Genomic DNA, 25,691 nt, shown 5'->3' with positions numbered 1-25,691 from the left:
GACTGCGAGTGGGGCTGGGGAGACAGTGGGCACCACACTCCTCTCCCCTGGCAGAGCCTGGGCACCCACACAGCAAGAGCTGGGCCCTCACCCTCTGAACCACCCTTTCTAGGCCTCTGTCAGGGCTGTCTGTGGGGGCAGGAAAGTGAGGGTGGCCAGTCAGAGGTGGGGAAAGGTAGGCACCTGAAGGGAACACAGGAGTTCAGGTGGAGAGGGGGGCACCTCCTAAGTGGAAGAGGAAAGAAATGGGACTAGCAGAAGCCCTCTGCCCAGGCGGAGTGCAGCTTGCTGAGATGGGCAGAAGCCAGCTGGGCAGAGAGCAGGAGAGGGTGAGGGACAGGCGGGGGGCACAGACCAGGGGCTGGTAGGTGGGAAGGAGAGGAACTTGGGTACAAATGGGGCATTCAGGAGAGACGAACATGGTCCAGAGGCAGGAGGGAGTAAGGAGAAGCTCGGACAGGAAGGGGTGTAGAAAGGTGGAAACAGAACCAAGTGGTTCCTGTTGAGAACACGGGACTCCCTCCTCTCCTCAGCCCTGGCTGTGATCTCCCACCTCCCCATTCCCCACCTCCAACACATCTCAGAACCAGCTTGCCGTCCCAAGTCTTGGAAAACCTGCAGGAGGTGTGTCTCAGCCCACCAGCTCCTAGGAGACCCCTGGCCAGCCGGCCTGCCTTTCTGACCTCTGCCCCGTCGGCTTTACTCACCCTCTACCAGCAGCCGTGTGTGGGCGCTGTCCTGGCCGGCCTGGCAGCAGTAGGTGCCCTGGTCCTCAGGTCGCACGTCATGGATGACCAGGCTGTGGGTGTGGCCATGACTGCGCAGCTCGTACTTGTCTCCCGGGCACAGCGCGACCCCCTCCCGCAACCAGCACACTTGGCCCCCCGAGCGGCACACAGTCACCTCCAGCACCGCCCGGCGGCCGACCAGAACTGTCTTCTCGCGAGGGGGGCGGCGGCATATCTGGAGAGGCAATGCTGGGGGTGGAGGATGAGGGCTTAATAGGGACACGCTGGGTCCCAGGAGGAGAGACGCATCTTCCCTCCCGCTGTGGCCTCCACTCCTGGTCTTAGACCTCTATGCCACCACCCTGTTTCTCTCTACCCTCAACCCAAAGTCTCCTGCTCCCCAGGAAATACACTGCTCTCTGTGATCCGCCCCCGGAGAGCCCTGGGAGGAAGGGGTGGGGAAGGTAGGGGTTCCTCGGACCAGACGCCAGCTTGCCAGTTCCAGGGGTAGACAGTGTTCACTCCAGGTGGTCCATGCCCCAGTTGCTTACCCTCCACCTCCAGCTGAGCCACGGACTGGGCGGGTCCCGCCTGGAAGCGGACCTCACCAGTGTCCTCCGCGCGCAGCACGCTCAGCACCAGAATGTGTTTCTTCCCTGGGGGTGAAGGGGGCGCTAGCGAGGCCGGAGCCGCCTCTGGGGAGGGTTCGGGGATGAGGGTGGGGCCAGAGTAGGTCCCCGGGTCGGTTCGGACGCGGTAAATGTGCGCTGGGCGGGGCGCAATTGAGATGCCGAGGGGTAAGAGGGGAGGTCCAGGACCGAGGGCTCAGAGCTGGGGGCCAGGGAGAGATCGAGAGACTGCTCCTTGGGCCGTGGGGCGGGGCCCATTTGACCTGGAGGTGGGACTTATCCTGGTAGGGCGGAGCAGCGAGGGGCCAGAGCGGGTAGAAAGTCGGTCAGACCTTCCTGTCGGATGCGGACGCGGCCTCCGGGTCTCAGCGGGCGGCCTCCGAGCTCCCAGCTCCCGGTTGGCTCGACCTCCGACACGGTGCACTCGAACGTGGCTCCGTCGCCTTCGCGGGCGCACACCGACAGAAGGTCGGAGAGGACAGACACCTTGCGCTCTGGGGCGGAGCCGGGGCCGTGAGGTGGGCGGGGCGGAACGGAGGGGGCGGTACCCTGCCCCGCCCCCGCCCCCCGCTCCCCTCCTTAGACGCCCCAGAGCAGGACTACGGGGCAAGTCCGGCCCGCAGACCCCGCACCCACAGCAGTGCCCCGCCCGGGCAGCGCCCGGTACCCACCGCGAACCACCAGGTGGACGGGCCCGGCTCGGGCCATCCCCACCACGCAGCTGTAGGTCCCGGCGTCCAAGGGACCGCAGCGCCGCAGCTGGAGAAGGCGGCGGGTGCCGAGGGCCTGGAGTCTGAGCCGAGGGCTGGGGGTGAGCGGTTGCCCGTCCTGGGGTCGGGAGTTGCAAAGGGTCGCGGTGAAAGCTCGTCTGGGCACAGACGGCCCCTGCCCTTCTCGTAGGCGGCCGCGCCCTCTGTTTATGCCAAGCGGTTTCGAGGCACGTTTATGCTGTGGAGCAGGGCCGTCCTGCGCCTTCCAGGACCTCGCCAGGAGTCTCATTGGGAAGGTGTCACCCTTTGGGGACGTTAGGGCTGAGAAGGGAGCCACGGGCGCGGGAAGCCTAGAGTCATGTACTGCTCATACCAGCCACGCGTGTGGATTCTGGACCAGGAAACCTGGATTCAAATATGGGCTCTACGTCTGCCCCTGGGCAATACTTCACCCCACGGCGCATCAGTCTCCTTATAGATAACATGGAGATAATAAGACCTGCCTCATAGGGCTGCTGTAAGGTTTAGAGGATTAAATGTAGAGTAAATCTTAGCACAGTGCCAGGCGCATGGCTCAGTGAGTATTAGTTATTTCTGTTGGAGGTTGTTATTGATGTTATGATGCCGAGGTGGGCTGGGCTGGGGCTGGGCTCTGACCTTCTCCCAGGTGACATCAGCCAAGGCCTGGGAAAGTTCACACTCGAAAGTAGCTGTGTCACCCTCGGTCACTTCTAGGTCCTGTGGCCCCCGCACAATGGTCACTGGGGCCTCTGGGAGTGGGAGAAGGCAGATACATTGGGCACAAGGGGTCACTGGTGGGCACATTTAGACAAGGTGATCAACAGAGGCCACCAGTGAGTGGAGCGCATGCTGGGACAAAGTGGTCCAAAGGGGATGCTGGTCAGTGGGGGACACAGCGGTATCAGAGGGGTCAACAGGGTAGGAATGGCCTGCTGGGGGTTGGTCACATTTAAGGTGGTCAGTGGGGGGGACATGCTGGGGCTAGAGGGGCATAGTGGAAACTGGAGCAGAGATGCCAGTGGAGCTACCCATAGGCAAACGTGGTCAGTGGGGGCCACACTGGCTGGAATGGACAGGAGACACTGGCCAGTGGGGGACACCATGGGCTCACAGGAGCAATGGGGGAACCCTAGAGCAGATGTGGTCGGTGGGGAACAGACCAGGGCTGCAAACAAAAATGGGGGACACTGAAACAGAGTTGCCAATGGAGTCACCCTTTGGCATAGTCAGTGGATTGTTGGGACTTGGGTGGTGAGAGGGGCACACTCAGACAGGCAGAGGGGGCTGCAGCAGGCAGGCGTGGTCGGTGGGCTCACACTCAGAGTGGCCAGCAGGGCCATCGTCAGGCAGACAGACACCACACCGGCACAAGCACCTCACAGCAGCACAGTCAGTGGTCCACTGGGACGGGGGGGGGGGGTTGGTGGAGACACACTCAGGCAGGGCACTCCCTGGGGCCACACATGGCCAAAGGGTCAGGGGAGTCAAACTCTGGCAGGGAGGTCAGTGAGGGCCACACTGGGACAGGGTCAGTGGGGGCCACACAGGTAGTGGGATCGGTAGAATCACACCCAGAGCGGTCAGCAGGCAGGCAGCGGTTCCAGAGGCCGCACCTCTCACAGTGAGTCTGGCTGCACAGCGCAGGGCATCCGCAGTGAAGGAGATGCAGCCCGAGTCGGCCAGGCCCAGGCCACTGAGTACCAGGCAGTGAGCGTGGCCCTCTGCGTGAATTTGGCACGTGGTCCCCGGCTGCAGCCGGACTCCACCCCGGGCCCACTCTCCGGTCACATCCTCCTGGGACAGCTCCAGCCGGAAGGTGGCGCTGCCCCCCTCGATGACGGTCACATCCTCCAGAGGCCGCAGCACCCTTAGCTGCCTTGCTAGTGGGAGGAGATGGGGGAAGAGGGAGGATGAGGGCTCCAAATCTGGGCGGGGCTTTCGGGCCCCCCTCCCCACCTCCCCCCCAGCTCGCCCGCCACACACACCTTGGCTCTGCCGGCACCACCCCTAACACCCAACCTTGTAAGGCCTTATAGAACTAAGTTCAGAGCCAGGGTGCAGGAAGAAGGGAGCAGAACCATTCAGACTTGGGTGGAGAGAGGGGCTTACTAGGGTTAGGAGAGGAGATACATGAAGGGGGTGATGTGTGGTTAGGGGGGTGAGGAGTTTGGGTGAGGGGTGCTGTGACACTGGAAGAAGTACAGAATTTGAAGTCAGACACACCAGGACTGGACCCTGCCACATAGTTTGTGTGCTGTGTAACCTCTGGCAAATTGCTTGACCTCTCTGGGCCTCAGTTTCTCCAGCTATACAAGGTAAATAGCATTGAGACATGGGTTTATTGTGATTAAATGAATGAAATAAATTAGAAGAGTATACACATCACCAACAACCATTTACCAAGCTCTCTGTGGGTATTTCTCATATTATCCCAATCAATGTTCCCAAAGACCCTTTTTAAAGAAAACTTGGCTCAGAGAGGTTAAGTAATTTGCATGAGGTCACACAGTTAATAGAGGGCTCCATCTTGGGGGTGTGGGTGCCATTTGCCACCCATCCCTACTTCTCAGCTGGGCCCATGTATCCTGGGGCAGGTGACTGAAGGATAAACACGGCAAGTCTTTCTGGAGTATAATATTTACGTTTATAGCAAAGCCAACTTGGACATACGAAATGGAATGCAAAATCCACATGGACTTCTAAGGTAAATAGAAAACATTAGAAAAAGAAGAGTTTTGCTTTGGGCAGGCTGCTTCAGGTCACACTCCTGGGGGTCAGCCAGGGCTGACTTGCCTTGTGGCGAGGGGCACTTTGGTGGGGGTCTGAGGGGCCTTGGGCCAGCCAGGAGAGACTATGCCACGGGGTGGGCGATGTGTTAGGAGAGGACGGGGCACTCACGCTTCACGCTGAGCCTGGCCAGGGTGCGATCGTGGTGGCTCTCGCAGCCGTAGGTGCCCTGGTCGGCTAGTACGACGCCGTGGATGAAGAGGCGGTAGACGTGGCCATCCTGGGCCGTGGACAGGCGGGAGTCGGGTGGTAGGGGTGCCCCACCTCGCACCCAGCGCACGGCCCCTGCCGCACCCACTCGGCCTGTCTCTACTTCGAGGCACACGTCCTGGCCTTCCTCTGCCCGCACGTCCTGCAGCCGCCGCAGGAACAGCAGCTCCGTCTCTGGGGAGAAAGAGAGGGGGCCGTGGAGCCTGGTGGGCTGACCCCCTGCTCCCTCTCAGGGATCTGTCCCCTGTCATGGCCGGGGCTGGGAGAATAGGTTCAGGAACAAGACTACTGTGTCTCCATCAGGACCAAACCTCGAACGTGGAGCCGGGCACTTGTGGATGTGCCCCCTGCTTGGGCAGTCACGGTCCCCGCGTCCTCGAGCTGGCAGCCTCGCACGGTCAATATGCGGCTTGACCCATTCTGGGCCATCTCTAGCTGGGGCCCTGGGGTGACAATGGCCCCATTGTGCAGCCAAGTGATGTCGGCGTCCGGTGGGGAGACTTCACACCGGAACGTGGCATCATCACCCTCGTGGACAGTGAGTGGTGTCAGCTCTGAGACCAGCTTCACTGGCGGTGGTTCTGGGGGGTGGGGTCAGGCAGTGAGGTAGGCTGGGTCTTTCCGCCTCCCTCCTCCTCATCCCCTTTGCATCCCCTCACCTCCAGTAACAGGCCCTCATCCTCCAGTTATTGAACAGAACCTTCCTGAGGACCTACTGTGTGTCAGCCATGAGGTGTTTCAAAGGACAAGACGTCAACGCCCTGCTATTCCTAGCCACCTCCGCCCAATGCTGGCCTGGCACCCACCTCTCTGACTCCCTAGTAATAGTAGGTCATTTACTATGGACCCAATTTATCTCATTTAACTGTCACAACAGCCCTATAGGACAAGCATTATCCCTCCACTTTGGAGCTGGGGCTCAGAGAGTTTAAGTAAGTTGCCAGTGTCACACAACTACTGGGAAGCAGAATCCAGATTGGAAACTGGTGTGGGTGGCACTGACTCCAGAGCCCTGCTTTTAACCACTGGTCCGTGCCCCTCCTATTATTTGAGGGTTCCTGGAAAAGGGAGCCCTGAGCCCTCATCCCAGGAATAGTCACGCATGCATGGGTTGGAGCCAGAGGCAGAGAGGTGGGGTCGGGGCGCGGGGGCCCAGAGTGGTTCGGGCGTGTGGCCCTTGAGGCGTGAGTGGTGCACTGTTACCTTCCACGCTGACGAGGAAGATGCGGCTGTCCTGGGGCGTGTCACACAGGTACTCCCCGGCGTCCCTGCTCCGGGCCCTCTGCACCCGCAGCACCTGCCTCGCCCCGTCCTGCTCCAGCTGCACCCGCCCCTGGCTTGCCAGGCGCTCCCCGTCCTTGTACCAGCGCACAGGGCCTCCCGGCCCGGAGAGGTGCACCACCAGCTCCAGGTCCCCGCCTGGGGTGCTGCGAACCCTTGTCTGGGCTGCCTCGGGGTCCACCACCCGCACGGGGGGCTCTGTGGGCTCAGAGCCGGAGGTCACCAGGAGGGAGGGAGGGAGTGGCTCGTGGGCTGGGAGGAGGGCAGTGGGAGGCAAGACAGGGAAAGGGACCGAAAGCAGTGGGGCAGGGGGTGGGCCAGGTGTGCTAGAGAAGGGGGAGACTCATGGGTTTCGGGGTGCGACTCTCAGGCTTCCTGCCCGGGCTATACTCACCAGCCACTTGGACGGTGAAGCTGAGGCTGGGCGCCCCCGGGGCTGCCCCTGCCTGGCAGGTGTAGAGGCCTGCGTGGACCGGGTCTGCAGCCCGGATGCAGAGGATACGGCGGGGGCCCTCGGCTTGGAGCTCCAGGCCCTCACCCTCCTGCACCGGCCTCCCGTTGTGGCTCCAGAAGACGAGGGCGCCAGCCCGGGACAGTTCACAGCTCAGCACCAGCGGCTCCCCGGGGGCCACGCAGAGCGGGCTGGGGGCTGCCTCTGGGGCAAGGAACTGGACTGGGGGCTCTGGACAGAGAGGAGAGGTATCAGCTCTGTGATGCTCCCACCTCCCGCACCTTGGCTGGCCGGGAGCACCCACCAGCCAGGCTGACGTTGAAGGTGACGGCTTCATCACGAGTCTCACACACATACTCCCCGGCGTCCTCAGGCTGGGCGTGGGGCAGGGTCAGGGTGCGAGTGGGCCCCTTGGCACCCAGCTGCAGGGCATCTGATGCTTCCACCTCCAGCCCATCCTTGTACCAGCGCACCTGGGACCCAGCCGGGGCCACCTCGCAGCGCAGCTCCACGCGCCCTGGAACCCCGAACTGCAGGTCCAGGGAGCGGGCCGCCGGATGCAAAATCCTCTCTGGAGTGGCTGGTGGGTGGATAGAGAGAGGGGAGAGTGGGCTCGGCCAGCAGGCCTCTACCTGCCTCCCCACTAGATCCTCAGCCCTTTGCAGTGCGGCTCTTGGGAACGGTGCCACCTACAATCCGTGGGCACTCACCGTGTGCCAGGTGTGTGCTAAGCGCACTGCAGCTCTTTGCTGAGCTACTCCTGACATTCCCTATTGTTGGCTTCACTTTACAGATGAGGACCTGAAGCCTCTTTATAGAGAACTGACTTGCTCTAGGTCACACGGGAAAATAAGAGGTAGACCCACACTCACAGCCACATCTATCTGACCCCAATGCACATCCCTCCCTACCCCACCCGCACTTCCTATCCCCTTTGCCTGCTCTGCCTCCGATCACCACCCGAAAACCCGTCTATTTTCCTTATTTGCTGTCTGTCCACTCTCACGAGAAGGCAAGCTCCACAAAGACAGGTTTTCTCTCCTTGGCTCACTGCTGTGTCCCTCAGCCTTCAAAACAGTGCTGAGCACATCAGCATTTGTTGAGTAAGTGAATGAGTAAGTGCTCCTGGTTGCTGGGCTCTCTCCGCCAGGTCTCTGGTCATTGTCCTGGTATGATCTGGGCAAGTCAGAGCTCTCTAATGGCCGAGAATGAGGAGGCTGGGGGAGGGGGAAGGCTGGACAAGGGGAGAGCCGTGTGCAGCAGTCAGGGATCCTGAAGGTGCAAGAACTGGGAGGGTTGGGTGTCTGTCCCTCAGCCTCCTGCCTCTTTTCCTCCCCAGGGTGTCCCAGAGACTGCCCACCTGTGACGGTGACAGTGAAGAAGGCTGAGTCGTCTCCAGCGTCGCACACGAACTCGCCCCCGTCCTCGGGCTGGGCAGCAGGCAGCACCAGGCGGCGGCGGGGCCCATCACTCTCCAGCACCAGGGCCTCACTCTCCTCCACCTCCAGCCCGTCCTTGTACCAGCGCACGGGGGCGTCCTCCCGCGACAGCTCACACATCAGCACCACACACTCCAAGCTCACGGCGACCAAGGTCACCTCGTCCCGGGGGTATATGATGCGCACCGGGGGTTCTGTAGAGTGGGGACAACCACAGCCTGTCACAAACTCACCGTCAGTCTCCCTGGAGCCATCTGGCAGCATGAAGTCCCGGTCACCCACAATCGTAAGAGTAATAAGGATAATAATAGGTCCGAAATCTGTTCTCTGAAATCCCTGGGGCCAGAAGTGCTACAGAATCCACAATGCTTCCGATTCCAGAAATGGTGCGTTCATCATACATCACCTACCGCCCTCAGCCCCCACTGTGGTCCCCCCATAATCAATCACATTAACATTTCTGCAGTGTAACATATAGATTCACCCTAAGCAGGCTACTTAAAAAGTACAAATAGCTTCACAGAGTTAAGTTCAGATTTTACTGAAATGACTTTTAATACCAAACTTACAAAAAGCCTTTTGATTTTGAGCAGTTTTTTTTTTTTAATTTCAGAACTGTGGATAAGGGATGGTTGGATTTGTAATAGCAAGTACTTATATACAGCTTGCTAGAGTTCCAGGAACAGTCATAAGCACTTTACACCCTCGTAGCAATCCTAAGGAGTAGGTATTATTTTATACCCATTTCCCAGATGAGGCAACTGAGACATGGTGTGATTAAGCAACTTCCTTATGGTCATAGCTGGCTATACCTACTCGAGGGCAGGAGGAAGAACTACCATCTGATAAAGGGAGGGTCAGACTCTGCAAGCAGTGGTAAGGACTCCAAGCCAAGGCTTGCAGGAAACTCAGTAATGAATTTTGCATCTGTGCATGAGTTGTCAACACCTAAGATTTCCCCAGGGATATTAAACGCTGTTTCTAGGAGTTCATCCCCAGCTGCTCTGGAGTGGTCAGTCTTTCACAGAAAGGAGCCATGGCAATATTAGTGGTGACCGGTGCACTGAGCCTGGGCCTGCCGGTGCTTTCACGTACCTTGGAGGTCTCCCAGAATCAAGTCTCCAGGACACTTTCGTGTTCCTTTAGCATTTGGCCCCCTTGTGGCTGGGCTGGGGAACTGCTAGCTTCCTGGTCTAGGTCTTTGCAGAGGCGTGTAAGGGCAGATGTGCCCACCAGTGCACACTGAGCCCTTGCCTCCGCCTCCTCCCTCACTGGGCTTATTCTAAGAGTCTACAGGATGCAGGCTGGTTCTCTGAGGCCCAGCACCACCAGTAGATTGCAGAGTGCGGCTGCCTGAGTAGTGGGGGAGGTGATGGAGGCAGTGGAGTGAGAATGGGGTGCAGCCATGGGGCTGGGGTGCCTGCACAGCTGTGGCCCACAGCTTGGCATCAGACTTGATTCTCCTGGTCCACACAAGGTGTGTTGTGTGAGCCCCTCACGAAGAATCTGGTGTTTTGCAGGGAGGCCAGTTATGAGCTGGAATGTGTGTGTCTGCGGCCATTATGTCTGGCCAGGGGTTGGGGCGGGAGAGGTTGAAGGGGTTCACTGCGGGACAGAATATGTGCAGAAAGGCCTCTTTGGCTTTGTGACTTGTGTGCTTCTGGGGTGCAGGGAGTCGGGGGGCCCTAAGTAGCTCAAGCCTAGGCTGAAGCATTGTTCCTAGGGCAGGGCAGGGACAGGGCAGGGTAACCAGATGATGCCAGCATCAGGATGGTCGCTCCAGTGCAGCCAGTGGGTTCTTCTGTGCCGCCCAGAGCTGCCTAGGTCCCACCCTCCCCATCCCCCTCACACACGCTGGGATTGGCGCTGTGGGCTGCAGTCCCAACGTTTCTGGCACTGAACCGTCACTTCCAGAGTCATCTTGTGCTTTCCCGATTTGAACATTCTCCCCCCACCTTCAGCCCAAACCCTGACCCCCACTTAGCTAACTCAGCCGCTGCTCCAAATGGCCACTTTGAAGGCACTTCCTGCCTGCCAACCAGGTCAGCAGCCCCCAGCTTTGGGTACCCACTGTACCCTATCACGACACCCAGCAACCCTCACTCTGAGACCCTCTAATGTGCCCGGCTCTCCTGCCAGTTTGTGCACTCCCGGAGGGACGTGCGCGCGTGCGTCTGTGAGCTGCTGAGTGGGCGTCCGGAGCCCACCCCGGGTGGCACGGCGACCGACTTTCCCCGAGGCCCTCCCTGACCTCCTGCTCTCTTGAGACCTCACCCCTCACAGCACTTGTCACGAGGTGTCGCTGTACATTTATTTGCGTGTTTATTGGTTAAACACAGGGGTCGCAAACTCAAATGCCCACGGGGGCCAGGTAAGGTAAGGTCAGTGGCTGAAGTGGTCTGGGGGGAGCAAAAAGGAACAGCGGGTAGGGTGGGACAGAGGAATGTGGGCCCCGTGTTACAGGGGCAGCTGCTACTCAGCGCCAGCTGTTCGTCGCCAAGGGGGGAAGCGGGACCAGAGGCGCCGGGTCTTCGGCTTTTTCAAGAGGACGCATAACTCCGGGTTGTTATTTGAACTGTCCTGACTTTGGTAAGACTCTGCAGGCCAAACAAAACATATCTGTGGGCTGTATGGGGCCCTAGGGACTGCCCGTTTGCGACCCCTGGTTAACGGCTGCCTCCCCAGCTCTCTGGCAGCTGGGAGAAGGGACCACGTCTGCAATACGCACCAGTGACCTGCAGCACCTGGCCCAGTACCTAACACATAGAAAGTGCTCAGTAAACGAGCCGGTGGAGGATAGCTATTCCTGGCCTTGGGCGCCGGGGAGGAGCCTGCTTATTCGAACACAGACCCTGGGGTCTTCCGGGCAGGGCCCCCCGGTCCATGCACCTGCAGCCCCCCTCCCCCTCCCCCACATGCTAGCTAGGGGCTATGTGGCCAGCTCCCGCAAGGGCTCAGGACTGTCCTCTGGTGACTGCAGGCAGCTGGGGTGGGCCCACACCTGTGACAGTGACGGTGAAAGAGGCAGACTCGTCATCGATTTCACACAAGTACTCGCCCGAGTCCTCCAGCTGGACGGCGGGCAGCACCAGGCGGCGGACGGCATCCTCCTTCTGCAGGAGCAGTGCAGGACTCTCCACCACCTCTTCGCCATCCTTGGTCCAGCGCACCTCGGCCCAGGGCCGGCAGAGCTCGCAGGTCAGCACCACACGCTCCAGGCGCACGGCTGCCACATACACCTTGCCGCTGGGGTACACGATCCACGAGGAGACATCTGGAGGACAGGGACAGCTGTGGCCAGGCGTCAGGGGCTGGGGCCGAGGTGCCTGGCTGCCCCACCTGATCCACGCCTGTTCCCTACTCCTGGAAGGTGGGCTGTGTGTTGAAGAAGAGGGTCTTCCCTCGGACCATGGCTCACAGCTGCTCGGACAGTCAGTCACAGTTGGGGCACGGTGGCACAGTGGGGACTGTGGTGCCAGCCTCGGCTGTAGAAACTCTTTACATTCTCTGGGTTGGGACAGGGACAATACGAAGGGTAGGACTGGGGAGAGGAGGGTTGGGTGCCCAGATGGAGCTGGGGTCTCCTGCAGGCCTCAGACCTTCTGACCCCTCTAGTGCCTGGGCACACCCACCCTAGACCCTGCCCTGTGGTAGCACTGCCACCCCTAAAGCTCCCCTTGGAGGATCTTCAGAACAGAGAAGGCAGGCTTTCCTTTGACTGATGTAGCTGTGACTGGTGTGTTTATGACAGTGCCTTTTCTGCGGGTGACTGAACCTCAGGGTGCAGAGCATGGTTTGGGGAGAAAGCTAGGGGAAGGGAAGCAGGGGCTGGGAACAGTGGCCCAGGAGTGTACCAGCTGCCCAGGCAGGGGCAGGGCACACCATCCCCCTCCTGTGGACTGCCTGGAGCCCCACCTGTGATGGTCACGGTGAAGTAGGCGCGCTCGTCCCCAGCGACGCACTGGAACTCGCCCCCATCTGGAGGCTGGGCGGCGGGCAGCACCAGGCGGTGATGGGGCCCCTCGTTCTCCAGCACCACGAAGTCGCTCTCTTCTACCTCCTGCCCATCCTTATACCAGTGCACGGGGGCGTCCTCCCGGTCCACCTCACAGGTCAGCATGACGCACTCGGAGGTTATGGCGTGCACAAACACGTGCTCCCGGGGATCCAGGATGTGCACCGGGGGCTCTGGGGGGAGCAAAGATGGGGTCACACAGACACCCCAAAACAGGAGACATGAGTGCACACTGGCTGCTTGGCTGGGGTGGGGTGCTCTGGGGCAATGACACGGACGACTGAGGGCGTGGCGGGTGAGGTGTGACAGATCACATGGCACTGGAGGGCTCTGTGAGTTCCCAGAGGATCAGAGGGGGTTGGCTGGGGACACAGAGGGCTTTGTCTAGGCTGAGAGGAGGTCACATCAGGGCCGTACTTGCTGCTTTTTCAAGGAAGCCCCCGGAGGGCTGATCGCAGGACGGGAAAGAGGTGGGAACAATTTAGTGGTGATACCGTGGGGCAGCGCTCCCTATCACTGGTACATTCAGGCAGGGGCCAGAGGACCTTCTGGCAATGGGGCCACTCAAAGTGAGAAGATGGAGCTGGATCAGTGGTTCCTGAGTTGTTCTCCCAGAGTGGATCTCCAGGCTCTGTCCTGGATATTCTGGCTCTGGAGGCCTGGGGGAGCCTATGCACTTATGGCTTCCAGGGTGGTTCCGAAGCAGCCAGACATGTACTGGCTTCTGAGAGCCTCTGGACCACTGCACCTAAAACTTCCTTTTGACCCTGGCCGCCTGGGGCAGTGGGATAGGCAGTCCTGGGTGTGAACCCAGCTAGGGTATTTGCTGCCGTGTGATCGTGAGCAAGTTGCATAACCTCTCTAAACCTCAGCTGCTTCATCTGTGAATGGAGATATACTGCCCCTCACACAGACGTGAGCACTGAATGCAAGTGTACATCTGAAGTATACAGCATAGGAACTGGCTAGTAGGTGCCTAACAAATGTTAGCTCCCACCTCCCTTCCCTTAATTGAATTGAGGCCCCCCCACTTTCCCACCAGCAAAGGCTACATGGGGGCCAAGTGTGCTGGAGGGTGGTGCATGGGCAGTGTGATCTGCAAACATGTCCCCTTGCCCTCTAGGGCCCTTCGGAAGGGACCCCCAAGCAGGCAGACCAGGGGGGCAGGGTTCAAACAGCCCCCAGGGTCAGCCTCAGCTTGGGGGAGCCCAGGCCGCCACGGTCCCTGACCTTGGACGGAGACGCTGAAGAAGGCTGAGACCCCTTCCGTTCTGCACTCAAACTCGCCACTGTCCTGGACCTGGGCCTCAGGCATGATCAGGCGGTGTTTGCGCCCATCCATCTTCACCACCAGCGACTCGCTCTCCTCCACCTTCTGCCCGTCCTTGTACCAGCTCGCTGGGAAGTCCACCCGGGAGAGCTCACAGGTCAGTACCACCCGCTCCGAGGTTGTGAAGGTCAACGACACCTTGTCCTGGGGGCTCAGGATGTGCACCGGGCTCTCTGCTTGGGGAGAGGTGTGGTCATGTGCGGCACCCTAGTTGTGCTCTGCTACCCCAATAAACACCCCACTCCAGGGTATGTGCTCAGGGTAGGGGGGTGGGCACATCAGGCTGGATGATTGCCATCGATGCATTTGCTGGTTTCAAAAATTAGTTTTGGGCTGGGACTTCCCTGGTGGTCCAGTGGTTAAGACTCCACGCTCCCAATGCAGGGATCACGGGTTCAGTCCCTGGTCGGGGAACTAAAATCCCGCATGCCACATGGCGCAGACAAAAAAAAGAAAAAAAAAAAAGTTTTAGGCTTACACACCAACTCTTAAGAGCAGTGGCTTTAGTGTGCATAAGAATTCCCAGGGAGCCTGCTGGAAATGCAGGTTCTTAGGCTCCTCCCCCAAGCGTGCAGGGCCCCGGGAATCTGCGTTATAGACCAGCCTCCAGATGACTCTGATGTTGGTGAACCTGGGTTGCATTTTAGAAACGCTGCTCTGGTTGCTGGTTATTTCTCACTTTGTCCTCCTCCTGGGATGCTGGCAGCTAACCACCTCAAGGCCCTGCACTTGGGCACTGAGGAATTCCTTGATTGGCCATACAAACTCCAGCAATGGTGCAACGGCATATGCCAGCATGGTCCCCGCACTTTCAGACCCCCACCAAGATCTGTCGTCCTCGGGGAGGCCTCGTTCCCTCTCCTTCCCTCTTTCCCCAGAGTGTGATTCTGAAGCCAGACCGCCTGGGTTCATAATCCAGCACCAGCACTCGTTAGCTTTGTGACTTTGGGCAAGTCACTGAACTTCTCTGTGCCTCAGTCTCCCCCTTTGTATAAACGGGATGACAAAAGAACCCATCCTGTAGGGCTGTTGAGAGGACTGTGCTAATTAACATATATAAAGCGATGTAGGATTGTGCCTGGCACACAGAAAGTTGCTCCGATAGCGTCAGCCGTTACGCGATAGGGCAGGAAGCAGTCAGGGACCCGGAGCCGAGGTCTGTGTCTCTGAGATGGCACACATGACAGAACCCTGCACAAAGTGCCCCAGAGAATTTCGCTATGATGCTGGATAACCAGGGGTCCCCCATACGTTGCACACGAGTTGAAACTGAACTTCGGGATCACTGAGCCCTCTGAGCTAGCTCACCATGGATGCCCCTTACTCTCCTGGCCCAGGTGTGAGAAGCAGCAATAGCATTTGCCTCATTTTGCTAATGGGACTTCTGTGTCTTGACCCTATCTGCCCACCCTGGTCCCCACCTGCACGAACCTTGGATGGTGAGGGCAGCCGAGTCCTGCACACCCGGGCAGCTGAAGCCAACCAGGGCCCCGCTGTCCTGGTGCCTGACAGCTTGCAGGATGAGTCTGTGCTGCAGGCCCTTCTGCTCCATCCGGTACCGCAGGGCCCCAGGCTCTACCTGGCCCTCTGGCTCATTACTCTTGAGCTCTTCCCCATTAAGGAACCAGGTGCCCTGGATGATGGTGGAGAGATCGAGGGAGAAGACGGCATCTTCCCCGTCATATACCTGCACGTCGTCCAGACCGGCCACCAGGCGAGCTGTGGGCACTGAGATGGGACAGAGTTCGGCCATCAGAACCAGGGGGCAGAGGGCGACTGGCAGGTAGAAGGCATATAACAGGACAGGGACTGAGGGCCAGGGAAGGGAGGAAGGTGATGGGGAGGGTGTGACTTGGGGTGCAGCGGTTGTCAGCCTGGGCTGGCGGGACCGACTCACCGAGGTGAGCAGACCCATGGAACACGACATGGGAGCTGCGGCCGTGTTCGCTGACGGTGCAGACGCGGAAGCGGTAGTCACCCTCGGAGGGCACACAGTCTCCCGGCACCTCCACGGCCCCAGCTTTCTCAATGCTGAAGCACTGGATCCAGTCTTCTGAGCCCACCTCCTGCCGTTCCAGCCGGTAGATGAAGGGGGTCTCGGGAGCTGGCTCGGGAGGCTTCCAGGTCAGCAGGACCGTGTTCTTGTGGCCCTTGAACATTTCTGCCAACACTGGGGGTCCCGGGGGATTGTGCTTGACGCCTGAGACAAAGGCAGGGTTTGCGTCCGAGCCCTGTGCCAGCCTCCCACAGCCCTCTGACCTTAAGTCCACTTTGCCAACCCAGACTGTGGCATCTGATCACCTTCCAGCCCTGACCCTCCTGTCCAGCCCTTGAGGAGGCTGCCTAGGGATTTTCAGGCCCTCACATTTGACTCTGAGCAGAGTGGTGGTACGGGAGTTGCCCAGGCTGAAGGTGACCTCGCCAGCATCTTCTCGGGTGACCCCTGGCAGGACCAGGGCATGCATGTGGCCGGAGCTGCTCTGGCAGGTGGCCGGCAGGTCCTCCCCATCTCGACTCCAGCGACCTTCCACCCCAGCCTCGCGGGTCTCCACCAGCAGCACCGCGTTCTCTCCCTCAAAAACATCGAGCTTCCGGGGCAGCCGCTTCAGGATGGGCCCTGAGACACGGATGGGAGTCCGTCAGCCCGGGGTCTGGGCGTCTGCCTGCCTCGGTCTCGGCCTCCTCCCACTGGCCAGCCGACCTTTGACTGTCACGTTGGCCACGGTGCGCACCCGGCCGCGCATCTCGCACAGGTAAACTCCGTCGTCATCTGCCTTCAGCCTGTGGATGATGAGGCGCCGGACCGTGCCCTCCTCGATCTGCTCGTACTTGCGGCAGGGCAGCAGCCGCTGGTCCTCGCGGAACCAGGCCGTGGGGATGCGGGAGTTGGGGACTTTACACTCCAGCACCACAATCCCATGCTCCCGGCCCTCCACGTCCTGCAGGGGCCTCGTGAAGCGGAGGCGAGGCTCTATGAAGAAGGGAGAGACCAGAGAAGGCTCTGGAGAGGGCCCGACCAGAAGAAAGACTCTCCTCCCATCACCTACTGCCTAAACCCACGTTAGCTCCGGCCATTTGCTCTTCTCCCAGAGCCAGCAGGCACTGTGGAATCAGAGAAACCCCCAGAAGGGAAGCCAGGGGACCCATATTCTCATCTGACCCGGACACTCGCTAGCCACATCACCTTGACCAAGGCCATTTTCATGATCCTGGGTCTCAGTTTCTTTCCTCGTAAAGTGGAGAAAGGGATGGAAGGGCTTGGACCACATCAGTGATTTTCAGATTGTTCCCTGGGGCCCTTCACAGGCACCACACACAATTCTGCAAAGGTCTGAGTTGAATTTCATTTTGAAAGTACTTTAACCGCTTTCAAAACTGCATTTAACAAAAAGAAAGCACGATGATGGAAATGGCCAGTGGGTTCACTTGGGCTGCTGGGGAAGCATGTCTGTCTTGTCATGCGGCTCTGGGAAGCTGTGCCATCATGTTGGGCTTTTCTCTCCTCAGGGGGTTAGAGTTCAGCCCTGCCCGGCCAGTTTGTGCACATCAAACTGTACCCAAGAGGCCACCACTGTGGCACAGGTGCCACATGCTTCACTGCGTGCCAGGCAGGGCTCAGGAGATTTGCCAACTCTTTTTCCTCTGAGGGAACAAGTTGGGTAATAACTAGTGAGGGTATAATGTCATGAGTTGTGATGAACTCCTATTACGGAGAGCTTTAACTTCCAGTGTGAGTTTGGGGTGTTTTCCCTCCCTGAATTTTCTATTTATGAGCAATGTAAGCAGTTATTAAATACTGTTGGGGACTCAACTTTGATATATAAATTTCCTCTCCTTCACCTTCTTCTTCTTGCAAACCTGAGAGCAGTCTAATGAGAGAATAGTCAAAAATTGCGGGGCATTTTTTTTTTCTCCCTTTGGTGCGAATCAGGAGTTTCTCAATGTGACACCTGCAACCAGGCCTTCCCCATAGGGCTCACAGACTAGACCCAGTTATGTGTGGTTAAAATGTGTATATTCAATAAAATAGACCCCTTGTTCTCACTGACTGACTTTATAAGTACATGTTATAAATTTGGATTTAGAAGTTTACACCCACAAAATGATCCTTTTATCTGTCTTATTTATTGGGGCCCCAGATGGGATTTCCATCCGGGGACAGGTTGGTGAAATAACAAAGAGGTTGAAAAACAATGAACTACAGGAGTTGTAGGTCCCTCTGGGTCTGTACATGAATCATTCCTTAAAGCCCTTTATCTAAGAGTGGTTTTCCACCATCTGCCTCAGAATCATTTGGGGAGCTTGCTAAGAAGTTCCTGGAGTAGGTACCCTGCAGACCTACTAAATCCGAATCCCTGGGGGTTGCGAGGTGGGCGGGAAATGGCATTTTAATACTTAGCCTCCCTTACCCCCCACCGTCTTCTGGACACTGAGTGGGGCTGGAGTTAGGAGGGTCTGGGAGGGCGCTGGAGGCCCCTCCCAGGGCCCCGGCCGCCCGGGGGCGCCGCGGTACCTTTGACATGCAGCTGCACGGCACTGAGGGTCTGGCCCGCCGAGTTGCGCGCGGCACACACGTAGAGCCCGCGATCCTTGGCCTGGCAGTAGAGCACCTTGAGCACGAAGCCGCCATCGCGGTCGCGGTACATGAGGCGGCGGCGGTCAGGGAGCAGCGGGTGGCCCTCCCAGTGCCATTCGATCTCGGGCTCGGGCTTGCCCATCACGTAGCAGCGGAACTTGGCGTGCTTGCCCTCGTTCACCCAGAAGGTCTTGGGCGCGCACTTGAGCGGTTCCACCACGGGGTTGGGGGCCTCGTCCGGGTCCTCGGGCGGGCTCTCGGGGGGCTGCTGCACTTGCAGCAGCGCGCCGGCCCGCGCGTGGCCGTGCGCGTTGCGGGCGTGGCACACGTAGACGCCGGAGTCGGGCAGCCGCGCCGCCAGGATGCGCAGCGCCAGGCTCGCGCCCGGGCGGCCCTCGGCGCGGCCAGGTTCGAGGGAGAAGTGGCTACTGTCCCACACTTCGTCCAGCGCCATCCCGTCCTTCTCCCAGTACAGCGTTGGCGCGGGGAGGCCCCCCACCTGGCACTCCAGCACCACCTCCGCCCCCCGCAGCACCCACTGGGACCGGGGCCCCGTCAGGAACACCGGGGCGCCCTCCCCGGCCCCGGGCGGCGGCCGCGGGCGTTCGGCAGGCTGGGGCTCGCGCTCGGGGGCCGGCGGCTCCAGCACGGTGACGGCGGCCGCCGCGTAGGCCTCTCCGGCCGCATTGCGGGCGCGGCACACGTAGACCCCCGCGTCGGTGGGCAGCGCGCCACTCAGCAGCAGGCCGTGCTCGGCGCCGTCCGCCGGGAAGCTCAGGCGCTCCGAGGCCGCCAGCTGCTGCCCGCCCTTCTCCCACACGACAATGGGCGGCGGCTCCCCCAGCACCACGCACTTGAGCTCGGCCTCGGCGCCACTTACCACCCGCACGGGCCGCGGGAAACGCAGGAAGCACGGGGGGCTCCCCTGGTCCCCCAAGCCCGCCTTCATCGCGGCGGCGCGGGGGAAGGCCGAGAGCGGCGGCGGGAGCCCGGGAGGCGGGGCGCGTTTGGGGACCGGGCGCCGGGACCCGCGGAGCTTTCCCCTGGCCGCCCGCTCCCGGTTCCCCTCCTTACCCTCGGCCCGGAGCTGCAGCTCTGGCGGCGGCGGTTCCCGGGCCGGGGCCCAGGGCTCAGGGGGCAGTCCTTCCTGTTTGCCTCCCCAGAGAGGGGCCCCTCAGACTCCCCTGCCTGCGGCCTGGCTTCCTGCTCCGGAGAGCCAAGTCTTCCCAGCCCCCTCCCACAGCCAGGGCCTCTTTCCCCTCCTCCCTCCCACCTCCAGCCGCCAGGTCCCCAGCCGCCCGCCAGGCTTGGGCCTGAGTGGCAGAGGCGCCTGCAGCTGCCAATCCCCAAAATATTCTCTGATGACACAGCTGGAGGACGAGAGCCCAGACTGGCTCCTCCAGGCCAAGTTTAGAGCAGGCGGGACCACCTGGCCCCCGCCCTAGCCCCAGTTCCAGCCCCCGCCCCAGCCCTTCCCCCCAGGACTGGCCCAGCAGCTACGTGGTTGAAAGGGGCCCCAGAAGCTCTGAGGGGCTGGCGCGCTCTGTCTCCCTGACAAGGAACGCCTTTAGGAGCTGGCAGACCCCAGCTTCCAGGCTCCTGTCCCACCTGGTGTCACCTCTGCGCTGGGTGCTGGGTTGTGACTCACTGTGTGTGTGTGTGTGTGTGTGTGTGTAGCGGGGAGGGGTTGTACGTGTGGGTCAGGTCACTTGGGGTGAAAGCCCTCGCCAGCCCCTCCCCCACATTCCTGGCGGGAGTGGGAGATAAGGCTCAGGGCCACAGACATCTACGTCAGAGATAGGAGGTCTCAATGCCATGGGCAGGGGCAACTGGACTGCGGGGCGTGGGAAGGGCTGGGGAAGACTGGGGTGAGAAGGGTAGAAGAGGGCGGGTGGTGGGATGGGGAGGGCAGAGTGGGGAGGCCCTGCGCAGACCCTGGCAGAAGGGGTACGGGGCAGGGTGTGGGTTCACCGTTGGCAGGGCCAGGTGAGCTATGTGGCCCCAGCTGCTTCTCTTGCTGCTGGCCCCACGGGGTGGGCATGGCTGCCATGGGCCGGAGCTGGACCGGGAACTTGTCCTGGCCAAGGTGAGGGCCCTGTTCCTGGATGCCTTGGGAGCCCCAGCAGTGACTGGGGAAGGTGGGAATCCTGGAGTCAGGCGTCTGCCCCGAAGACATGCTGTGAGGGGCTTCATGCGCAGGGGCTCTGAGCCCGAGGAAGAGGATGTCTCCCAGGCCATCCTTTTCCCGGCTACAGGTAACGAGGGTGGGGAGCTGGCACCTTGACTTTGGTAAACAGTGTGGTACTGCAGGGGCTTGGGAGCCAGGCAGGTCTGCGTTTGAATCCCAGACCTGCGACTCAACTGGCCTTGCAGTAATGGACCAGTTACTGAACCTTCCTGAGCCTCTGTCTCCTCATCTGTAAAAAGGGCAATGATGCCTACCTCTCAGGATTAAGTGAGATGGTGTATCTAGCGTGCATGGTTCACAGGAGGCATTTGGGAGATAGTCGTCTGGGAGGCCAAGGGTCTCTAGGGACAGAGATATCTGGGCATGGGCCCCTTCCTGCCATCTTTCCTTCTATCTTTGCTTTTGTTCCCTGCTCCAAACACTGTTTCTTTAGCCCCAAGTAGCTGAGACTTGAGAAGATATCAGGGATGCAGGAGAAAGATTAGCTGGGAAACTAGTCTGCCTTCTCTTGAGTTCTCTCCTCATCTCCCCATGTTGCACTGACTCAACGAGTAAAGCCCTCCTGTGGCTAAACTTTCTTGTAATCTGGCCCGCTTTGCTCTCAGAGAGGATCCCTTGCCTCCCTGCACTTCGGGCCCCGTGCAGCACAGTGAGTGTGGCTTTGGGATCAGGCAGAATCCCAGCCTGGCTACTTAGTAGTTAAATGACAGTTTATCTTTCTAACCCTCAGTTTTCTTATCTGCAAAATGGATCAATTGTGAGGTTTATATTGGGATAACCCACATAACAGTACAGCCCCAGCTGCCAGTTTTTCAGCTCATGCTGGTTCATGATCGTTTGGTGCCATCTACATACCTGTCAGGGTAAGGATGCCAACTGCACTTTCTTAGAAAGCACTGTCCTCATTCTGAGTTACATCCTTTCTCCTCCCCCTCCTCCTTCTCCTCCTTCTTCTTGGTGTTAACCTGCCTTTTTAAGGTGGAATTATTTTAAAGACTTTCTCATGCAATATTTCTGACACATAAAAATACATAAAGAGTAATATAACGAGCGCTTGTGTACACAGCATTCAAGGTACCATTTCATAGTATCACATGAACAAAAATTTAAACATAACTATCAATTCTAGGCGCTGGTGAGGCGAGAAAGTGCAGGCCCTCTTACACGTCGCTGATGGGAATATTAATTGGTAAAACCACTTCAGAGAGAAGTTGACAACGTCTGGTATTTTTGTAGTCCTTTAATGATGAAATAACAAACAGGGAGCCTCTGTCAGTTCCCCCCCCGAGACTGAGGAGAGTCCTGCTCTGGCAAAGCACTCAGTAGGGCGCTTGGCAAGCTTATGAGTGGCAGCCACATCCCTCCTGCTGAGGAGGAGGGTCCCGGGTTCTGCCAGTCAGGGCTGCTCTCTCCCTTCCCTCTGCCTCCTACAGGTGCCAGCCTCGGGGACGAGCCAGCTGCCGGAGAGCTGGCCCAGGAGGCCAAGAAGGGCCTCTTTACATATGTGTTCCGGCCATCCCAGCACACACGCAGCCGCCAGGTGACGTCGGCCCAGCTGTGGTTCCACACGGGACTGGACAGGCTGGAGACAGCAGCCGCCAATAGCTCTGGGCCCCTGCTAGGCCTCCTGGCACTGTCATCCGGGGGTCCCACAGCTGTGCCCATGTCACTGGGCCAGGCACCCCCTCGCTGGGCTGTACTGCACCTGGCCGCCTCTGCCTTCCCTCTGCTGACCCATCCCGTCCTGGCGCTCCTCCTGCACTGTCCTCTCTGTTCCTGCTCAGCGCGGCCCGAGGCCACCCCCTTCCTGGTGGCCCACACTCGGGCCAGGCCTCCCAGCGGAGGGGAGAGAGCCCGCCGCTCCACGCCCCCGCTGCCCTGGCCTTGGTCTCCCGCCGCGCTGCGCCTGCTGCAGAGGCCTCCGGAGGAACCCGCCGCGCATGCCGACTGCCACAGAGCGGCCCTCAACATCTCCTTCCAGGAGCTGGGCTGGGAACGGTGGATCGTGCACCCTCCCAGTTTCATCTTCCACTATTGTCATGGGGGCTGTGGGCTGTCCACCCCGCCGGACCTGTCCCTGCCAGTCCCCGGGGCACCCCCTACCCCTGTCCAGCCCCTCTCTTTGGTGCCAGGGGCCCAGCCCTGCTGCGCTGCTCTCCCAGGGACCATGAGGCCCCTACGTGTCCGCACCACCTCGGATGGAGGTTACTCCTTTAAGTATGAGATGGTGCCCAACCTGCTCACGCAGCACTGTGCTTGCATCTAAGGGAGATCTGCTGGTGGCCGAGTCCCCACCATTACCAGCCTGGAGGAAGGGCAGGGTTCCCACCTCCCCGCTCCTTCCACCTCTCTGCCTGGAGGCTCCCCTCCCTATCCCGTCCCTGTCCCACGGGTAACGTGACAATAAACAGCATAGTGCATATGACTCGGTGTGTATTCTTAGGCTTCTCTGACACGTTGTGTGTGTCGGGGTGAGGTCTGGGCCCCGGGAGCATGGGATTGTGGGATCTCAGGTCACTCAGCCTCACTTGACCTCAGAGATGTGGGGTTTACCAGCTGTAATTGGATGTGTATCTGGTAGGAAGCTACAATGCTTGGGGATGACAAAAAGGTGCTTCCCAGCTCAGGACAGCCACTCTGGAGCCAGAACTGGCCATCATACAAGCTGGACCTGATGTGTTGGTTGGGTGGCCTGCTGTGCACACCTCATAGTGCCTACGCCCAAGTGGCCTAACCGCCCCCTCCTTGCCACACTCTGCCCTAGCTGATGGCCGCCTAGCTCAAGGTCAGGTGATTTATAGATGTGCCCTGTGTATCTTTACATAATCCCTTAACTCAGCCCTTAACGTCAGACGGTGGAAAGGCAGAGAAACCATTTGCTCTTGTGTGAACTTGTGCCCACACTGAGAGCCCAGAGTGCACAGAGTCCTTTTCTTTTCTTTTCACGTTGCATCTCCTATCAGTCCATTCTGCCCCACCTTGACTGGGCCCCGCTTCCCTGGCCTTCCTGCTTTCTCTCTCCTCCTTCTCCCCTTGGTCTTAGTATCCTCCTGCTCTGCCCTAGGTCCTGGCTCTCAGCCAGTAGGTCCCATCCAGTCTCCCTTTAAGGTGTGTGTGTGTGTGTGTGTAGGGGCGGGTTGGGGATGTTCAGGTCCCTCAGATCGAAACTCTAGAGCACTTTCTGATGTTGCCTGCACAACTGCAATGTGTAGTTATGCTAACACGAGACTCCCTCCTACTAATCCAGATCCGTGGGGTGTGGAATGGGCCGGTAAGTTCCTGCCCCAGGAAGGGGTGTGGAGGGGGGAGAATCCCAGCCTGTCACCTTAGGCTAATGCCTTCTCGATACTTGAGCTGAGCTGGGTGAGCTATTGTTCCTCACAGCACCAGAGCCCCCAGGGCAGCCCACTCCGACTGCATGAGGCCCGGTCTCAGTTGATGCTGCTGCTAGGGAGTTGGGAACCCGCCTGTTCACAGGCCTGGGTCTCTCCCAGCACCTTCATCGACACCCAGCATTGCAACTGGTATGCTCAGGGCCCCTGGGCTCCCCACTCAGGCGGGGGAGTGGGGAGAGGGCTGGTTGGGCTGGGCCAGTGGTGGGAATGGGAGATTTTCCTCAAGGCCGTCTAAGCACCGCTCTCTCCCTGTCTGGCTTCCCTTGCCTGGTCACCCCTGCCCTGAGCGAGGCTTGTCCCTGAGATCTTCAATCCTCTTACTAGGCTTAGGATGCTCCCTCTTCCTGCTGGGGCCATCTAGGACCCTGTGATGTCCAGACTTTCCCTGTGCCCGGGATGTGGATGTCATCTGAGGGCTGGGGACACTCTACCTAGGGCCACAGGGTTCTCTACTAGGCCAGTTAGCAGATGGGTGTTGCTAGGGAAGTGTTTTCACATATCTGATACAAAGTGAGAGAAATGAGTGCCACATAGTAACTTTCACAAAGCCAAAGGTATTCTTTCTAAAGGGCTGCCCTGTATTCTAAAATTATCCTTCCTGTGTGTCAATATGTTATTTCTTTTATGATATCATAGTGATGGTAGACGGAAGGGGTTTGGTTTGTTTGTTTGTTTTTAAGTTTTTACTTAACAAAATTAAAACTTGGCAATTCTAATTTGGATCCTAAGATTTTTCTTTGTAATTTCGCTGCTGAAATCTGTGAAATCTCTAAATCTGTGAAATCCTAAAGTCTGGGAGTCACTGGTATGGGCCACCCTTCCAGGGTCTCTAAGGCCTTTGATTCCACTAACTTAGCAAGTCAGGAAGAAATGTCCACCCCTCCCTAAGAGGGGCCAACAGTGGCTAAGAAAATCTGCCTTCACTCCTGGCCATGAGACTAAAAGCGGTAGACTTCAGAGATTTTCCCTGTTCCCCGTGGTAATCATTAGAGACATTTTGAATAATCTCCACTCAGAGACAAATTGAACAGAAAATTCAACTCAAACTGGCTTAGACCAAAGAAAAATAGAATTAAAAAAATCACTGGCTTATGACAAGTCCACAAGCATAGCTGGCTAAGGTATGGCTTGATTCTGGGGTCAAAAGACACTACTGTACCAGGATCCAGCTATAGGCTCTACATCCCCTGAGTGGGCTCCATCCCAGGTGCAAGGCAGCCTGGGCAGTTCCAGGCTCTCATCATCACACCACTTGGTCTAGCAGGAGGGAGTTTGCTTATAGAAGTCCCAGAATGGGTCCTGGTGGCCTGACTGTCCTGATTAGGGTCATGTGCTCCTCCAGGAAAGGTGGCTGAGGGAACAGAATGAGTTAATGACTTAGATCATGTGTCCTACCCCTGCAGTCCAGAGCCTAAAGCACAAGGTGAAGTTATCACCTGCTTCCCCAAAGTAGAGTGCAGTTACCACACAAAGGTGGGATAGATGCTGAAAGAAAAGTACCGCTGGTTCCTCCTCCTAATTATGTCTCAAATCAAGCCCTTTCTCTCTCTCTACATAGACACTATTTTGCCATTTAAAGGGAACTTTTTTTTTAATTGAAGTATAATTGATTTATAAAAATTGTGTTAGTTCCAGGTGTACAGCAAAGTGATTCAGTTATATACATATTTTTTCAGATTATTTTCCATTATAGGTTATTACAAGGTATTGAATATAGTTCCCTGTGTTATACAGTAAATCCCTGCAGCCTATCTAATTTATGGATAGCAATTTGTATCTGTTAATCCCATACTCCTAATTTATCCCTCTCCCCCACCCCCTTTCCCCTTTGGTAACCATAAGTTTGTTTTCTATGTCTATGAGTCTGTTTCTGCTTTGTATATAGATTAATTTGTATTACTTTTTAGATTCTACATATAAATGACATCATA

General features: G+C 58.5%; 2 protein-coding genes across 3 annotated transcripts; one reads left to right on the top strand and one right to left on the bottom strand.

Annotated features, from left to right (window-relative positions):
- Nucleotides 1–105: 105 nt before the first annotated feature.
- Nucleotides 106–19,694, bottom strand: OBSL1 (obscurin like cytoskeletal adaptor 1). Of its 2 annotated transcripts, XM_022567778.3 has the most exons (20): nucleotides 18,115–19,694; nucleotides 16,303–16,572; nucleotides 15,967–16,218; nucleotides 15,499–15,801; nucleotides 15,033–15,329; nucleotides 13,502–13,774; nucleotides 12,172–12,444; nucleotides 11,258–11,530; nucleotides 8,178–8,450; nucleotides 7,122–7,397; nucleotides 6,761–7,048; nucleotides 6,289–6,564; nucleotides 5,397–5,666; nucleotides 4,987–5,259; nucleotides 3,702–3,968; nucleotides 2,725–2,837; nucleotides 2,029–2,185; nucleotides 1,690–1,851; nucleotides 1,280–1,384; nucleotides 106–977 (listed from the first exon to the last, which is right to left on the bottom strand). In XM_022567778.3, the coding sequence occupies exons 1-20, from the start codon at nucleotides 19,124–19,126 to the stop codon at nucleotides 700–702; spliced, it is 5,691 nt and encodes a 1,896-aa protein (XP_022423486.1). In that variant the 5' UTR covers nucleotides 19,127–19,694; the 3' UTR covers nucleotides 106–699. The 2 variants fall into 2 exon arrangements, with proteins under 2 accessions (XP_022423486.1, XP_022423485.1); XM_022567777.3 differs by lacking the exons at nucleotides 106–977; nucleotides 1,280–1,384; nucleotides 1,690–1,851; ... (7 more) ...; nucleotides 7,122–7,397; nucleotides 8,178–8,450 and adding an exon at nucleotides 10,555–10,853 and having other exon boundaries at nucleotides 18,115–19,673.
- INHA (inhibin subunit alpha) lies at nucleotides 19,406–22,779 on the top strand. Its single transcript, XM_022567781.3, has 2 exons — nucleotides 19,406–20,432; nucleotides 21,799–22,779. Exons 1-2 carry the CDS (start codon nucleotides 20,171–20,173, stop codon nucleotides 22,629–22,631), a joined length of 1,095 nt encoding a protein of 364 aa, XP_022423489.1. The 5' UTR covers nucleotides 19,406–20,170; the 3' UTR covers nucleotides 22,632–22,779.
- The last annotated feature ends 2,912 nt before the right edge of the window (nucleotides 22,780–25,691 follow it).

The sequence above is a fragment of the Delphinapterus leucas genome, chromosome 8 (assembly GCF_059928025.1).
Source record: "Delphinapterus leucas isolate spDelLeu-1000000601 "Yukka" chromosome 8, BTC_Dleu_Yukka2, whole genome shotgun sequence".
NCBI lineage: Eukaryota > Metazoa > Chordata > Mammalia > Artiodactyla > Monodontidae > Delphinapterus > Delphinapterus leucas.
This window is presented reverse-complemented; position numbering and strand designations above follow the sequence as displayed.

Coding starts and splice junctions, on each gene's coding strand:
- OBSL1 (XM_022567778.3), bottom strand. CDS start 19,126: ATGAAGGCGGGCTTGGGGGACCAGGGGAGCCCCCCGTGCTTCCTGCGT. Junction 13,775..15,032: donor GGCTGCCCTCACCATCCAAG/GTTCGTGCAGGT, acceptor CTCCCCAAGCAG/AGAGCCCGGTGCACATCCTG. Junction 6,565..6,760: donor CTTCACCGTCCAAGTGGCTG/GTGAGTATAGCC, acceptor CTGAGCCCACAG/AGCCCCCCGTGCGGGTGGTG.
- INHA (XM_022567781.3), top strand. CDS start 20,171: ATGTGGCCCCAGCTGCTTCTCTTGCTGCTGGCCCCACGGGGTGGGCAT. Junction 20,433..21,798: donor CATCCTTTTCCCGGCTACAG/GTAACGAGGGTG, acceptor TGCCTCCTACAG/GTGCCAGCCTCGGGGACGAG.